Source organism: Scyliorhinus canicula, chromosome 8, assembly GCF_902713615.1.
Source record: "Scyliorhinus canicula chromosome 8, sScyCan1.1, whole genome shotgun sequence".
Classification (NCBI taxonomy): domain Eukaryota; kingdom Metazoa; phylum Chordata; class Chondrichthyes; order Carcharhiniformes; family Scyliorhinidae; genus Scyliorhinus; species Scyliorhinus canicula.
Window position 1 is genome coordinate 145,909,955 of NC_052153.1, and position 16,900 is coordinate 145,926,854.

At 47.3% G+C, this 16,900-nt stretch overlaps 1 protein-coding gene across 1 annotated transcript in view; it reads right to left on the reverse strand.

Moving 5' to 3' along the window:
- The window catches only part of LOC119969926 (single-stranded DNA-binding protein 3-like), a 483,574-nt gene that overhangs the window by 26,462 nt on the left and 440,212 nt on the right, over positions 1 to 16,900 (reverse strand). The window contains exon 13 of the mRNA XM_038803895.1: positions 6,357 to 6,411. Within this exon, the coding sequence (XP_038659823.1) occupies positions 6,357 to 6,411 (55 nt within the window). The remainder of the gene's footprint in view (positions 1 to 6,356; positions 6,412 to 16,900) is intronic.

Here is a 16,900-nt window from a genome sequence, read left to right on the forward strand (position 1 = left end):
CTCTGGCGGGAGCACTTAGTCTCCCAAATGGAGCTGTCTCTATGCTTTGTATGTTTTCTGCGCTTCCTGATGTCCTGATTGCTTAACCCATCCGATGTTATTAGGCTACTCAGGTAAGATTTTACTTATTGTATTTCTTTCGATGCCACTCTTATTTTGCATCCATTAAGTATATCTTCCTTTTTTTACTTAATGGCCCTTTGAATTCTTAGGGCTTTTTACTGGTGGTTATTATTTTTAAAATAAATTTAGTGTACCCAATTCATTTTTTCCAATTAAGGGGCAATTTAGCGTGGCCAATCCACCTAGCCTGCATATCTTTGGGTTGTGGGGGTGAAACCCATGCAAACACGGGGAGAATGTGCAAACTCCACATGGACAGTGACCCAGAGCTGGGATCGAACCTGGGACCTCGGTGCCGTGAAGCTGCATGGCACTGATGGTTATTATTAATAGGACAAAGACCATGTGCGATTCAGCGGCTTTGTTGTGCCCGACTTGATGTCACGACAAGGCCGTTGAATCTCACAAGAGACCTTTTGCGAGAATTGCAACACTTGAACTTTCTCATGAGATTTTCAAAATTATGTCTGGATCTTACTGTCACTGAGAGTGATCCAGATCTGCATATTTAAATAGCCATTAGGCACAATTAAATACATGTTCACAGGATTCTCCAGGCACCTGGGACCTAAAGCGGCTACATCTGGGAGACGTCGCCACGGCCCCATTAGTATTTCTTTCCACAAACGTGGACCAATCGCAATGGCACCTGGGGTGGGGTCTGTCAGGTCATTAGAGACTCCCATCCATCAGGGACAGGGCAGGGTGGCACCCTAGCATTCCCTCTGGCAGCCGGGCACCCTCACACTGCCAGGGTGCCAGTCTCAGTCTGGCAGTGCCAGGGTTCCCAGGTGCCAGATTGATTCTGGCAGGGATTGGACCCGCTGGGGGCCTTAATAGGTGGGGGAGGTAAGGAAGTGAGGGGGTGTTCCCGTGGGCCTCTCCGAAGCTTGGGGGTGAGGGGGGTCGAAAATAAGGAGCGGGATGTGCTCACAGATCGGGGCAGCCAGACAAAATGGCACCGATCTGCGAGGAGCCTTTCCTGCTGGGACCACCAGCAGGAAATGACTCGAGTTTGACCTCAGCGGAGAGGAACTTCCGAGGCTAATAGAAACAGCAAAGTGCCATTGAACAGTGAGGTGTTTCTCTGCACTGCAGCAGCTGAGAAACACCCCACTAAATGCACCCGAAATCAAAATAGGTAATTTTGAATTGCGCCCTCATATTGGAAAAATTAAGATCAAGAGGGAGGCGGTATTTACAGTTTTAGTGGGCTTAAGAATGGATACAGCCCAGATGATGTTTATCCCAGGCTTCTGTAGGACGCAAGGTAATAAGGCTGTGATAAGGTTCTACATGTGAGGCAGATGAAGAAGGCAAGAGCCCATGTGATCCAGTGCAATTTGGCAAATTGGGTCCAAAATTGGCTTTGTGATAGGAGGCAGAGGGTTGAAGGTTGTTTTTGTAACTGGAAGTCTATGTCCAGTGGTATTCCGCAGGGATCGGTGCTGGGTCCCTTACTGTTTGTAATGTATCTTAATGATCTGGACGTGAATGTTTAAGGTATGATCAGTAAATTACACAAAAAATTGGTGGTGTGCTAAATAGTGAGGAGCAAGGCCTTATATTACAGGAAGATATAGACGGGCTGGTTAGATGGACAAACAGTGGCAAATGGACTTTTGACCCTGAAAAGTGTGAGGTAATGCATTTTTGGAAGAGTAACAAAGTAGGTGAATATACAATGAATGGTACCTCAAGAAGTACAGAGGATCAGAGAAACCCCATGGGGCTCATATCCATACATCCCTGAAGACAGCAGGACAGGTTGATAAGATGCTTAAGAAGGAATATGGGATACTTATCTTTATTAACTGAGGCATAGAATATAAGAGCAGGGAGGTTATGTTGAAGCTGTATAAAACTCTGGCGTTAGAATGTGGCGACTAGGGGCTTTTCACAGTAACTTCATTGCAGTGTTAATGTAAGCCTGCTTGTGACAATAAAGATTATTATTATTATGATGTGCAGTTCTGGTCGCCACACTATTGGAAGGAAGTGATTGCACAAGAGAGGGTGCAGAGGAGATTCATCAGCATGTTTCCTAAGCCGGTGCTTTTCAGCTATCAAGAGAGACTAGATAGGTTGGGGTTGTTCTCCTTGGAGTAGGGAAGGCTGAGGAGAGACCTGATTGAGGTGTATAAAATTATGAGGGCAAAGATATGGTGGGTAGGAAGAAAATTTTCTCCTTAGCAGAAGGTCAATAACCATGAGGCTTAGATTTAAGGGACAAGGAGATGTATGGAAAAACTTTTTCACCCAGAGGGTTGTGGGAATTTGGAACTCATTACCTGAAAGGATGGTAGAGGCGGGAATCCTCACAGCATTTATGAAGTATTTAGATGAACATTTGAAATGCCATAGCATACAAGGCCATGGGCCAAGTGCTGGAAAACGGGATGAGTATAAATAGGTGCTTGATGGCCACACGTACACGCTGTGGCTGAAGGGCCTCTTCCGTGTTGAAAAACTCTATGAATCTTTCAAAGTGAAAGCACTCAACATAAATTAGTACATATCTTTAAATCTATCAATGGTCTCAACTTATTGATTCACAAATTGTCAAATTATTATGATGTACTTCAAGTACATCTTTCAATGTATTATAGAAAGCTATCCTATGGGCGGGATTTTCCATGTGCCGTCTGTGGTGTGTTTTGCGATGGTAAAGGTGGCCCGCCTTGGTTGGCAAAGGGATCTTCCAGTCCCGTGTCTGTCAATGGGATTTTCCCTTGTTTGTAGCCTCCGCTGCCAGGGAACCTACGGTGGAGGGGGTCGCCGTCAGCGAGACCGGAAGATCCTGCTGACAGGGACAGCTGGAAAATTTCAGCTTATAACTCTATTGGTTTGATTCTCAGTCAGTGCATTAAAAATACCTGTAGTTACAGGTGTATTTAGTGTCAACTACATCCATATATATTGTTGATTAATTCTTTGCATAATAATTCTGAGCATTCAATACCTATCAATATAGTGCATGCTTAGCAGTGCAGCATATTGAAACACAAAATACACAGGAGTAGGGTCAGGTGTAAGATCCTCCATGTCAATGCAACCTCAATTAAGACTGTGGTGGAAACAATCAGTGGCGGCTAGTTACTTCTGTATGTTAGGAGAAGGGAAAGTGACCACTACCCCCCCCCCCCCCCCCCCCCCCCATTCCCCTATCAAACTATACAAGGATTCCATCGGTGAGAAAAATGGAAAGTTGTGGGTGGGAAAAACACATTAGACACTGTAACTATCGCTGAGAATTAGAAAATGTTTTTGACCAGATTAAACGGAGGTGTTCCCGCTCACACCACACAAATTTGGTTTAAGTCCAACCTTCATTAAAGGGATTTGGAAAAACCTGGATCACTTGCCAAGCTTCATCAGCAGCAGATGGACTTTCCTCTAAACACTTACAAGTGTAGACAGAATACCACAGGGCTGCCTACATCTCGATTGCTATTTCATTAACACTGGACCTCCTGGCTGCAGCCATTAAAGTAGTGTAAAAATCCAAAGCTTTTTGATCAAGGCCCCGAATTTACCTGGATGAAGGGGGGGGGGGGGGGGGGGGGGGGGGAGAATGGGTGTGATATGTGAATCCCAGGCCGTGCACCTGAGGAATCTGGCCAAACTTATAAACAAAATTAAAATGACGCAATAGGTATGATGAATGCGGCAGGTTTACGTTGAGGTTACCGTTTGAGGTGGCGCAAATACAATGCTACCATCAATATAATAAGATTTTCTGTTATTGCAGAGGCTTTATAAATTACTGTCACAAAGAATCACTAAGTGATTATTAAACCAGTAATTATTTCTTTTGTGTTAGTGGTTAGTGTATATGTGATTGTTTTTCGCTGTTAACTAATGACTCCCTTCCCCATTCATTAGATTATACTCAAAATGCTAATCTATCTTTTCTCTTGTCATATAATAATGGATGTGCTGTACATTTCCAACTTGTTATTTCTCTTCTTTTTTTAGGAGGTCGGTTAGCTCAGTTGGTTGGACAGCGAATCTGTGATGCAGTGCGGTGCCAACAACACTGGTTCAATTCCTGTACCAGCTGAGGTTATTTAACCTTCTCAACTTTGCCCCATGCCTGAAGAGTGGTGACCCTCAGGTTAAATCACCACCAGTCAGCGCTCTCTCTCAATAAGGGGAGAGCCGTGGATGGGACTTTGGTGATTTTAATTTTTTTCATTTTTAGTTTTAAGTGTTTATTGGGCAAAAGTTTGCTAAAATTATACAAGGCACAAGTTAGGCCACACCTGGAATACTGGAACAATGTCGGTCCCCTCATCAAAGGAAAGATATACTGCCATAAGAGGCAGTCCAGAGAAGGACCACAAGTTTGATCCTAGGTATGGTGGGATTTTCTTATGAGAAGATGTTGAGTAGATTGGGCCTGTACTCATTGGAGTTTAGAGGAATGAGTGGCTACCTTATTGAGACATATAGGATTCTCAGGGAGCTTGACGGGCTAGATGCTGAGAGATTGTTCCCCTTATAGGAGAGACTGGGACAAGAGTGCATAATCTCAGAGTAGGGGGTCTTCCATTTAAAACAGAGGTGAGGAAGAATTTCTTCTCTTAGAATGTGGAATGCATAACGGTAGGAGGCTGTGTCATTAAGTATGTTCACGGCTGAGATAGACAGAGTTTTAATCAATAAGGGGATCAAGGGCTATGGGGAAAAGGTAGAAACGTGAAGTTGAGGATTATCATATCACATCAGTCATGATCTCATTGAATGGCGGAGCAGACTCAATAGACTGAATGGCCTACTTCTGCTCCTACGTCTATGGTTTTATGGTACTTTCTCCACCCCACCAACACTGAAGTCAGCAGAGAATGCATTGCCCTGCCAATCAGGGCTGTCCAGCTAACAGTCTGCAGGGGAGGGTAGAGGTGGAGAGGGGTATAGAGGGGAAGTAAAGGCTACAGGGAGTGCCTGGTAGGTGAGGGGCTGTGATTTAAGGATGGTGGGAGGGGGGGGGGGGGGAGGATCACTTGGAGGCCCAGATGTTGGGGGGAAGGGCTGCCCAATCTATGAAATAATGGAAGTGCCCCCACCCCTCTGCACCTGAGTGGGGGAACCTGTCGGGCTTTTGAACCCGTCCCTGAACCCCTCCTGCCAAACTGAAAATTGAAGCCCGGGTGGGAAATGCTCTTTAAATGGCCATTCATTGGCTATTTAAGGACCTCAATTGGGGTTTGGGTGGACGTGCAATCCAAAGCCTCACCAGCTCCCTGTAAAATTGCAGAAAGGTCGCTGGCAGGAGGGTGGTGGGGAAGTCCTAGAATTCTGTCCTTTGTGTAATTACGTTTGTTTTACTTAAATGCGTTTCTAGCGTGCTATATGCTTTTTCATGTTTGTTTTTAGATCAGTTGGGAAAAAGAAAGTTTACTTATAAAACATAATGAAAATCTTTGCCAGTGTGCCTCTCCCTAAAGGCACATATATTTAGTTTTGCAAAATGGTTGCATGAAAGGACTTTGCTGTTGAGCCTTGTGGGTAATAAATTGACTTGGTGAGTGAAACAAAGAGAGGATTTGTGTAATGGAGTTGGGCAATTGGACACGTTTAGAGGGTTTCCGTCCCCTGGCGATAATTCCTTCCACAACCTCTGTTGTGTCACCTGCATGATTTTAACAACCAAGACCTATCTGCATGCTGCAGGTCAACTTCTTGACCAAAACGTGTGCAAAGTGACAGGTGGCCGATGTGTGAGAGGGGAATTTCGGCATTAAAGATTAGCTGCCTGCAACTAGCTAAGTAAGTGACTTTGGGAGAGTCTTGTAGGAGGGAAGTGAGGGAGTCAGCAGCAAGTATTGGCCAGGCATGGAAGCTAAAACATAGTTGTCCTGGTTCTCCAACCAGTGCTCCTTGGTATGAGTACCTGAGCACAAAATTAACCCTAATATTTCAACCAAAATCAACATTTACTTCTTACTGGCACCAGTTCAAGTTAAAATAAATTAGTTTTGTTCATAAGATTCACAACATCCTGCAATGTTGCAGTTTTTGAAAATGAGGCAAATGATAGATGCTTACTTCCCATTGATTCCTTGTAATCAGGTAATTTAATAACTTGTATATAAGATCCAAACACTTTTGATTCTGTATTTGCTGTCAAATTCCTCAAGGCAACAACAAATACATATTCATTACTCATCAAATTCTGCAATATTCTAAAATGACAAAATGAAACAGAAGAACAAGGTAATGCTTTCTACCTCCTGGGCTAGGCATGATGGGAGTTCCTGGAGGCCCTCCACCACCAGGGGGTCCCTGCAAAACAATAGTCATCAGGAATTTAGTACACACAATACTCATCTGAAATGTGTTAGATATAATCTGTTAATTAAGTAGAACCATGAACCTCTGTGTTTACAGCCATGTCTAAACTAAAATCTAACAGCTAATCTGTGCTTCACAGCACTGGTTCACTTGTTTTCAAATGTAGAAAAGACTGGCTACGATACATCTGAATCTACACAGCCAGATGCTTCTGCTGGTCTCTGTACCTCCATGCTGGGCAAGAGGGAGAAATTAGCAATGGTCCCTCTCCTAATTATTATCCAGTGACCCCTGCAGGAAAGTGTGTAAAGTGAATGTCAGGATCAAGCTGATCTATGATTATTCCTACAGTTCAATAGCCTAGCAACATTCACTGTGTAGGCATGCGTATGATAAATGGTCACTTGAGCCTGGACCAGAAACTATCTGTGCTTATGTAACTGCACTTTACTAAGAATGAATTGCTCCAAGATCAGAGCAAAATGTTGTCCAAAAAAAATGACCTTTTAACCAATCCAAATTACTGATCTGATTAATGCCAAATACTTATATATTGATAATACTTGCTTATTTAAAAATAGCATGATTTATATCGTACTTCTAATCGTGTCATGACATCCCAAAGTGCTTTACAATGAAGTACATTTGAAGTGTAGCCACTGTTGTAATTTAGGAAACATGGTGGCTAATTTGTGCACAACCAAGTCTCACAAATAGCAATAATGTAAAGACTCAGTAATCTGATTTGAATTACGCTACTTCAGAAGTAAGCAGTGACGCGGGCACTGGGAGAACTCCTCTGCTTTTCTTCAAACAGTGCCAAAGGGACATCAGACAATGCAGCATTCCCTCAGTATTACACAAAATTGTCAACCACGAGTTTTGTGATGAGATTTTAAATTTTGAAGTTTGCAACAGTTGAAGGTTCGGTATAACATGTAAAATTCTCCCAAGTACTGAACTAGAGAGGAAAAAACATTGAAATAGCATACAATCAAGTTCAGTGTCATAATAGATGCATTTGTCCTTTGTCCTTGATCGTGATAGGTGAACATGTACCTACATCATATGGACTGCAGCAATTCAAGAAGGTGGCTCAACACCACCTTCTCAAGGACAATTGGGGATGGGCAATAAATGCTGACCAAGCCAGTGGCATCCTGTGAAAGAATAAATATATGAAGTAGACACCAGGAAACATCAATGCCAATTTAATCTTGGAGTTCCAACATTCATCAATCATTTAAGCTTGGTTTGTGACATTAGTGAAGCTCCTTGGTTATGTTATTTTCTTGTAACTGTATAAATGCAATTTTTTTTTACACTGTTAAAAAGCTGTTTTCCAGCAACACTATCATCTTAGTTTGAACCACATTATTCAATCACAGAATCTTATACCTGCCTGATGGCTGTAATTGCCGATGCCACAACTGCAGAGGATGCACTCCTTGTACATTTTTAATTTACTTTTATATCAAACTCAGTTGGAAAAGAAAACCGTCCTTCCAAGCACTGCAACTGCATGTGTGGGCACACAGAGTGGGTGGAATTCTCCCAATTTGAGACATAGGGCGCGATCTTCCGGCCACCATGCCGGAAAAGCAGCTTGCAGAGGCGCAGCATGGTCGGTGAAAGCCGGGAGGCCCCGCTCCCGGGATCTACTCGGCTCACAACACCTCACGAGATTCAACACAATCTCATGAGACATTGCAAGGAGACTCCTGCCAATAATGGGTGGGATTAGGTTTTTGCAAATCTGCATATTAGAGCAAGGCAGTAAGCCTTACTCTAATGTACAGATTCCCAAGGTACCTGATGCTTTGGGATTCAATCCCTTTGCCTTGGGGTGAGCACTGTTTGGTACTGATCCCCACAAATGTGGACCAGATGGAACAGCACCCATTGGGGATCGGAGGCCCCCAGCTGCATGCTCTTTGGTGGGAAGGGTGTTGCCCTGGAAGTGCCAGCCTGGCACCCTGGCAGTGCCACTGCCTGGCATTGCCAAGGTGCCCAGGTGGTGCTGGCAGGGGCACTGCCAAATTGGCACTGTCAAACTGCCATTTTTTGCTCATGTGCGATCGGGCCGGGGTTGCCTGGTGTGGATGTTGTGGGTGGCTGGTGGACCCTCCTGTGTTGCGTTCAGGCTGGGGGGTCGTTGGGGTTTTTTTTGTGGGCCTCGGGGATTGGGATTGGGCTGCCATTTAAAAATGGTGTACTGATCTCGCGCCACAACGGGGAGTTCCGGCGAGTGGAGCTCCCCATTGTAAAAAACAGGGCCCCATATTCCCCGTTTAGGCCCCTTATTCAAAGCGCGTCGTGTTGAATAGCCATGTGTTTCTCGGCACTATGAATGCCAGGAAACACACTGAATGCGCTCGCTTGGGAATTTTGTTCACTTTTGGGAAAATTTCACCCTTGTCCTGTGGCGTGGCAGGAGAGTTCCCTCCTTGCTTTCAATCCTGTCCCACAGAAATTTGGAAGAGGGCAGAACGATTTCAGGATGTCAACCCAACATCAATTCCAGGGGAGTTAACTCCCCACATGCAGACAAATCTACTTCCCTTTGCCTAGGGAAAGTCCCCCTATTGGACTAAAATTCACTGTTTCCAATACCAGAGGTTACACCAGGATAGCCTTCGCCATTTCTGTTCCCATTACTACAGCATCTCAGATTGCCAACTGCAGAAGCTTCTCATTACACTGCCTAAGAGGATTTCTTCATGATAGTTGAAACTTTTCATCTGGGTTCTGGCCCTTTCCCGATCTGCTCTACCAACTTCAAATAACAGAATTATGCCACCTTCCCTGCAAAATCAAAAATACACAAAGTATGAATCGCTCCCTGACTTTCACCATCCAAATTCCATTTTGGAACACACCATGGAGAATACCACTGGTGTATTTGGTGTGTCTGCTCAGCCTCAGTTGGTAACGCTCTTACTTTGAAACAGTAGATTGTAGGTTCAAGTCCCACTCCAGGATTTGAGCAGAAAAATCTGACATTCCAATGCAGTACTGAGGGAGTGCCACACTGTTAAAATAGCCTCCTTTCAAATAAGATATTAAAATGAAGCCCTGTCCACTCTCGGGTGGATGTAAAGCATTCCATGGCACTATTCTGAATAACAGCAAGGGGAGCTGTCACCAATATCCCAGCAGACATTTAACCTTCAATCAACATCACAAAAGAGGTTTATCTGTTCTTTGTCGTACTGCTGTTGAGGGAGATTGCTGTGCACAAACTGGTTGTCACATTCCCAACATGGCGATAGTGCTACACTTCAAAAGTACATTATTGGCTGTAAAATGCTTTATCTTGCCCTGTGGTCATGGAAAGTTCCAAATAAATGTATGCCTTTCTTTATCTGGCATTGTTTTGCCATCAGAGTTGATGCATCACATCTCTTGTGTCACGTGCGATTATATGGATAACTTGTGTCACCCTTGGACTTGCTTGCAACTGAACAGACAGGGAATCGATCAACACATGGCCAACAGGAACATTACCATAACATTATTAACTTAATCAATACGATAACATTTTCTGTCCTTAAAATGTACTCACAATATTTACATTACAAGATTTGAAAAGTGATTTGGGACATCATTGGACAAATGTGAAATACATTTTGTAAATGTAAGCTTTTCTTTTTTTTAATGAAAGGAGGGAGTTATTCCTTCTGACTTTTTCTGTATGGTGAAAGCCTTAGTTTCAAGAAACACAGACTTGCAGAGTTTACAACACATTGATGCCTGTGACTGAGTGACAAGCTGTTGATTTTGGCCCCATTTTCTGGCCCCCATTTTCTTTCTTTCAACACAAAACGTTTTTGCTCTCTATTTTCTGTCATTGCATTTTTATACAATTAACTCTGAAAGTATCACATCCAGCCCAAAATCTGCAGTGAGCAATGAAGGAGTCAGTATTAATGTTTCACCTGAGGATTACAACTTTGGTCCTGAAGCATTTTATGAGGCACATCTGGCTAAACCACTTCAATATACTCCAAGTGGAATCTAAGCTGTGCAATTAGAAATTGTTTAAATCCACCTGCCAAAAAAGGTTTCAACTTGTTTAAAATAATTAAATTGATTTGAAGTTGAACAAACTTAAATCACTGTAAACAGATGGAATGGCACCCATGGTGCATGTCCTCTGTGCAGTTTTGTGTCCTGGTACTGCTGATGCCACCTGGGCAGGTTGGTAATGCTAAGCTGGCACTTTTTGCAAGCGTGCGATTGGGCCGGTGGTGCACTGCGTGGGTGGGGGGGGGGGGGGGGGGGGGGGGGGGATCTTCCCATAGTGAGTTTTCATGCTGGGAAGGGGGGTCTCCAGGGATCTCGGGGATTGGTGGAGAGCAGAGGTCCCCAATGTACAAAACGGGGCTATGTGCGGCCTCGGCTGCGTATTCCCCGCATTGGCCCCCTATCAAACGCGACTGACGTTGTATAGCCATGTGGTTCTCGGTGCTGCAAGTGCCACGAAACACGCGGCTAAATGTGCTCACTATGGGACTTTGTTCCCAATTAGTTGAATTGAGCTCTCTATCTTTCAAATAGGCATCTCGATCTTTTCAAAGGTGAATTAACGCTGCGGTGAAGTTGTAGTTTCCATGGTGTGAATTAAATAATCTTGACTGACCCACTTCTTCCTCTCTCTCACTATCCATGAGAATAAGTAGCTGTCCCACATTGAAATGGATGTAGTAGTAAAACTGCTATACAAAACTTTTGTTACAAATTTTGAAAGAATGAGTGACAAAGAATTCTGGGCGCAATTCTCCGCACTCACCACTCACGACGGTGCGGAGAATAGCGGGGGTAGTACATTTTTACGGCCACGCTAGTCTGACGCCCTCCCGCTATTCTCCCCCCCCCCCCACGCCCGACACGAATCGCCGCCGCCGTTTTTTTACGGCGAGCAGCGATTCTCAGCTGGCCGATGGGCCGAAGTCCAAGCCCTTTACGGCCGTTTTTACGAACGGCAAACACACCTGGTCTGGCCGTTCGTAAAAACGGCCGTAAAGTTCGGATCTTGGCAACCATGGCACCGATTGGCACGGCAGTACCACGGCCGTGCCAAGGGTGCCATGGGCCCGCGATCGGTGGGCACAATGACACGCTGACGGCGTCAACACACTCCCTTTACCCTAGAGTGCAGTTACACAGACCCTGTGAGGGTGGGACAGGGTTGGGTGGCGGGTGGGGAGGGGCGGAATAACAGAGAAGGCCATGTTCTATATGCAGTAGCCGAGGATGAGGTCCTCCCTTGCCCTCTGAGCTTGCCAGACGCTTGCGCTACCAACTGTCCTCCATGTACTGGCTGGTCCTCCTCGGGCTCGTCCTCCAGCTCTTGCTGGTCCGGCTCCTCCTCGTCCTCATCCTACACCTCGGAGATGGCCACATGTTCCTCCTTCTCCAGCACGTCACCCCGCTGCTGTGTCAGCTTGTGGAAGATGCAGCCGGCCACCACAAACCCTGTGGGGATGTTCTGCAGTGCACCACCAGAGCTGTCAAGGCATCGGAACATTGGACTTCAATGCACCACTCAATGACAGCCCGGGTGGAAGCATGTGCCGTTGTATCGGGTCTCTGCATTGGTCACTGGCCTCCATACTGGCGTCATTAGCCAGGCCCTCAGCAGGTACCCCTTATGCCCCAAGAGCCAACTGGCCATCCTGGGAATTTTTTGAAGAGGCTGGGGATGCCCGACTGCCCCAGGATTTATCTGTCGTCCACACTCCCTAGGAAGTGTGCATACTGGTGCATGCTCTCCATGTGGTGGTTGCACACAAACTGAATGTTCAGGGAGTGAAGCCCCTTCCTGCTGATGTAGGGCACTCTCAGATGGCCTGGTGAGCGAAAGGCGGCATGCGTGCCATCATTATCCCCTGGAGCTGGGGCATCCCATTGATGGTGGAGAATGCTGCCGCCTGGGTATCTTGTTGGGCCTGGTCCATGTCAAAGTGTATAAAGTTCACTTCTGGGCAAACAGGGCATCCATGATTTCACGGATGCACTTGTGGGCTGTTGCTTGTGAGATGCTGCACAAGTCCTCCTTCAAGCCCTGGAATTATTCTGAAGCGTAGAGGTTCAAGGCTGCAGCGACATTGACGGACAGCGGGAGTGGATATCCTGCAGCTCCACGTGCTGCTAAGTTCACAAGGCCATGGAACAGGTGCTGCATCATCCTCATGTTGAGGCGGAACCTCCTGCGGCACACACTGTCCGTTATCTGTTGAAAAGACCAGCGACGCCTGTACACCTTGAGCCATCGCCGGCCTTCCCCTCTGGGTCCCTCCCTGGCCTGATGAGTGGCCGGAACCTCAAGGTGTGGGGCGTGGCCCTGCACATGGGCTGCCGCCTCAAGCCTGTGTTAACTCCACTGCCGCAGCCTGCCAACAGCACCATGAGGGAAGCTTCCATGGGGTCCAAGATATCGTCCATTGCGAATAACATCCGGAAGGAATTGGTGCGAGAGGGTGTGAGACTGACAACCAATGGTGTCTTCCACCCAGGACCCTCCATTCTGCCATTGCTCCCCCAGCCCATTCCCCCATTGCTCACCTCCCTTTGCGCCCCCCGCCCCCCCACCATGCCCTGCCCACACACCCCCAACCTTGGCAGAGGCCCCAGCTCAACGCACCCCACACCCTGAACCCCAGACACCCACACTTAGCAATGTAACGTTACCTAGACCGGGCACTGGTCTCCCTCCCTAATGCACACGCCCACCCTCTGGTCGCCGAAATGTCCCCAGTGCTGGGGCCCAGCCCTTGGGTGTTTGCTGCATCCATGGTGTTGCCTCCCACAGTGCTCAGGCATCATAATCTGATTGGGATGCTAGGCAACAACTCCCATATGCTACATGGCATGCCTACCCACGGGGATCCCCAAAGGAGGTGAATGAAGAGGTTTCTGGAACATACCTCTTCATTCACCTGAGGAAGGAGCAGTGCTCCGAAAGCTAGTGTTTGAAACAAACATGTTGGACTTTAACCTGGTGTTGTAAGACTTCTTACTGTCCTCTAGTTTTGGACAGGGCCAAAACATATGAATGTGATTAGTGGAGCCCCCCTCCCCCACTGTTCACAAACATCCTCCACCCTCAAACGTACGGCTCATCATCACCCTTGTGAGGTGTGTCCTATACACCACCTTCAACTGTATCAGCCCCAACCTCTCGCACAAGGTGACGCATTCACCCTCCGGAGCACCTCACACCATGACCCCTCCTCAATATCCTCCCCCAACTCTTTCTCCCACTTCGCCTTAATCCTCTTGAGTGATACCTTATTGTCTCCCAGAATAAACCCATAATCGCCGACACCACCCCCTTCTCCATTTCCCCTGTCGTCAATATCTCTTCCAACAGTGTGGGAGCCGGCGCCATTGGAAAGCTCTTTACCTCCTTCCTCGCCAAATTTCGGACCAGTATATACTTAAACATCTCCCTTTGTCCCAACCCATATTTCTCCCCCAGCTCCTCCAACTTCGTAAACCAGCCTCCCAGAAACAAATCCTTTAATACCCTAACTCCCCTCTCCTCCCATCTCCGAAAATTCCCAACCCACCTTCCTGGCTTGAATCTATGACGCCCTCGAATCGGCATTTGCCTTAACCCCGCCCAGAACCTGAAGTGCTGGCGCAACTGCCTCCAGATCTTCAGCATCGCCACTACGACCAGACTCCGAGAATTTCTCCAGGGCCATGGGGAGCGGTGCTGTTGCCAACGTCCTCAACCCTGACCCCCTACACAGACTCTCCTCCAATCTAACGCACTGGGAGTCCCCCCTCTAACCCAGCCACTCACCTTCTCAGCAATCGCCGCTCAGTGATAATACGATAAATTTGGGAGATCCAACCCTCCTGACTGCCATCCTCTCTGCAACAGCACCTTCTTAATCTTAGCCACCTCCCCACCCCCCGCTGCAAATGAACGAGGTAATCATCTTCTCTACTTCTTCAAAAAATGCTTTTGATAAAAAGATCGGCAGGCATTGAGAAATGAACAAAAATCGTGGCAATACATTCATCTTAACTGCCTTCAACCAACCTGCCAGCGACAGAGGAAGGCAATCCCACCGTGCCAAATCCACTTTCAACCTTCTCACCAGACTAGTAATGTTATATCTACGGAGCTGCCCCCTAATCCCGTGCCACCTGCACCCCCAGGTATCAAAAATTGGTTACCGCCCTACAGAATCGCAACCCCCCCAACCCTGCTCCCACCCCTGGCCGGGACACCACAAAATATTCACTTCTATCCAAATTTAGTTTATACCCCGAAAAAGTCCCAAACACTTGAAGCAGCACTAGTATACCACCCACTGATGCACTCAATTCCAACACATATAGTAGCAAGTCGTCTGCCCACGCACCTTCTTTACAAACTCTGCATCATCCCAATTGGGACCATACATGCTTACCAGCCTCCCTTCCAATGCCCCTGTGACTATTACATACCTATCTCCCTGATCTGCAACTACTTTCTCCATTTGGAGCCTCACTCTTTTATTCACCAGGACCGCAACCCCCCATGCCCTACTATCAAAACCCGAGTGAAACATCTGGCTAACCCAGACCTGTTGAAGCCTCATCTGATCCTTCACCCTCAAGTAAGTCTCCTGCAGCATCGCCACATCCACTTTCTAACTTTTCAAGTACGCAAACATCCTCAACTTCTTCACAGGGTCTCCCAACCCCCTCAGGTTCCATGTAACTATCCAAATAGGGGTCTCCCCCACCCTTCCCCTGCTTATTCACCATCATCATAAATTCGGGCCCTACCCACTGAGCCTGACCCATCCATATCCATTATTGACATCGAACCCCATCCCCCCCTCCCAAAACCCCCCATACACTCCCTCTCGAAGAAACCCCATCCAGTATCAATCCGTTACCACCCTCTTTCCTCACCTCTTAGGCCCATTGAAACCTGGTCACCAGGCTCCAATGTCCGCAGTCCCTCCCCGCACAACACCTTTGTTCACTAGCCGACTTAAGTTAGCTAGTGCGGGGGGCCCCTGCTCAGGCCTTCCCTCCCCTCCCACCCAGTCCCAGGAAAAACAATCAAACATATACTTTTCATACAAAAACGCCGCTACAAAGAACTGCAACACAAAAAAAAAACTTTAACCTCTAAAGCAGCATGAAGTAAGAACATTATTCAAAGTTACAAAGAACAGCAATGATGCACGATCAATTGGACAAAGACGAAAGTTGAATACAACTGAGGCTTTATTACTCTAAGATGTGTGGCCTCCCACAGCAGCTGGCGAAATGGCTGCTGTACGGAGGACATGCATATTTATACTCCGCCTACTGGGCGGAGCCAGTAGGCAGGGACTACCGCTGTACCTGTAGTACAGGGTCTTACCGTACATCACCTAATATATGTACAACAGTGGTTTACCACATTCACCCCCTGTTAAAATAGAGTCCGGCGGGGGTGGGCGGAGAACTATATACAGCAAGATTTGAATTTAAATGTACAGAATTTGCAAAAAAAATTTTATTTTGAAGTCCAGTGAACCAGTTAGAGGTTTAACCGGTCCGGGGCCTTGATGTACCACTGGCAGCGATGCAGTAGTGGCGGCGATGCCGATGTTGGTTTGGTCTTCGGTGACTCCAGGAGCATGCCAAAATCCTCTTCATCCTCGGGCGTGGGCAGGGAGAGGACAGATGGTCCTGGGTGGGTCACTGCTGAGAGCACTGGGGGAGGGGGTGGTGGGGCCGGGCCAGAGGTGTGTGTGTGTGTGTGGAACCTGCTGGTGTCAGGCCCCTGAGGGAGACAGTATCTTGGTGGCCGTCGGGGTACGCCACGCCACGTAGGCATACTGGGGGTTCGCATGGAGCAACTGCACCCTTTCCACCAATGGGTCCGCCTTGTGGAGTCGGATGTGCCTACGAAGAAGAATGGGTCCTGGAGCTGCGAGCCAAGTCGGGAGCGACACCCCGGATGTGGACTTCCTGGGGAAGGCAAAGAGATGTTCATGGGCTGTGTTGTTAGTGATGGTGCACAGTAGTGACTGAATGGAGTGTAGTGCATTGGGGAGGACCTCCTGCCAGCGGGAGCTCGGGGGATTCCTGGACCATAGGGCCAGTTGGACAGCCCTCCAGACCGTCCCATTCTCCCTCTCTACCTGTCCGTCTCCCCGGGGGTTATAACTTGTCATCCTGCTGGAGGCGATACCCCTGCTCAGCAGGAACTGACGCAGCTCATCACTCATGAACGAGGATCCCCTGTCGCTGTGGATGTAGGTGGGGAAGCCGAACAGAGCGAAGATTGTGTTGAGGGCTTTGATGACGGTGGCAGACGTCATGTCGGGGCATGGGATGGCGAAGGGGAATCTGGAGTACTCGTTGAGCACACTGAGAAAATACGTGTTATGGTCGTGGAGGGGAGGGGCCCTTTGAAATCCACGCTGAGGCGTTCAAAGGGGCGGGAGGCCTTCACCAGGCGTTCGCGGTTCGGCTG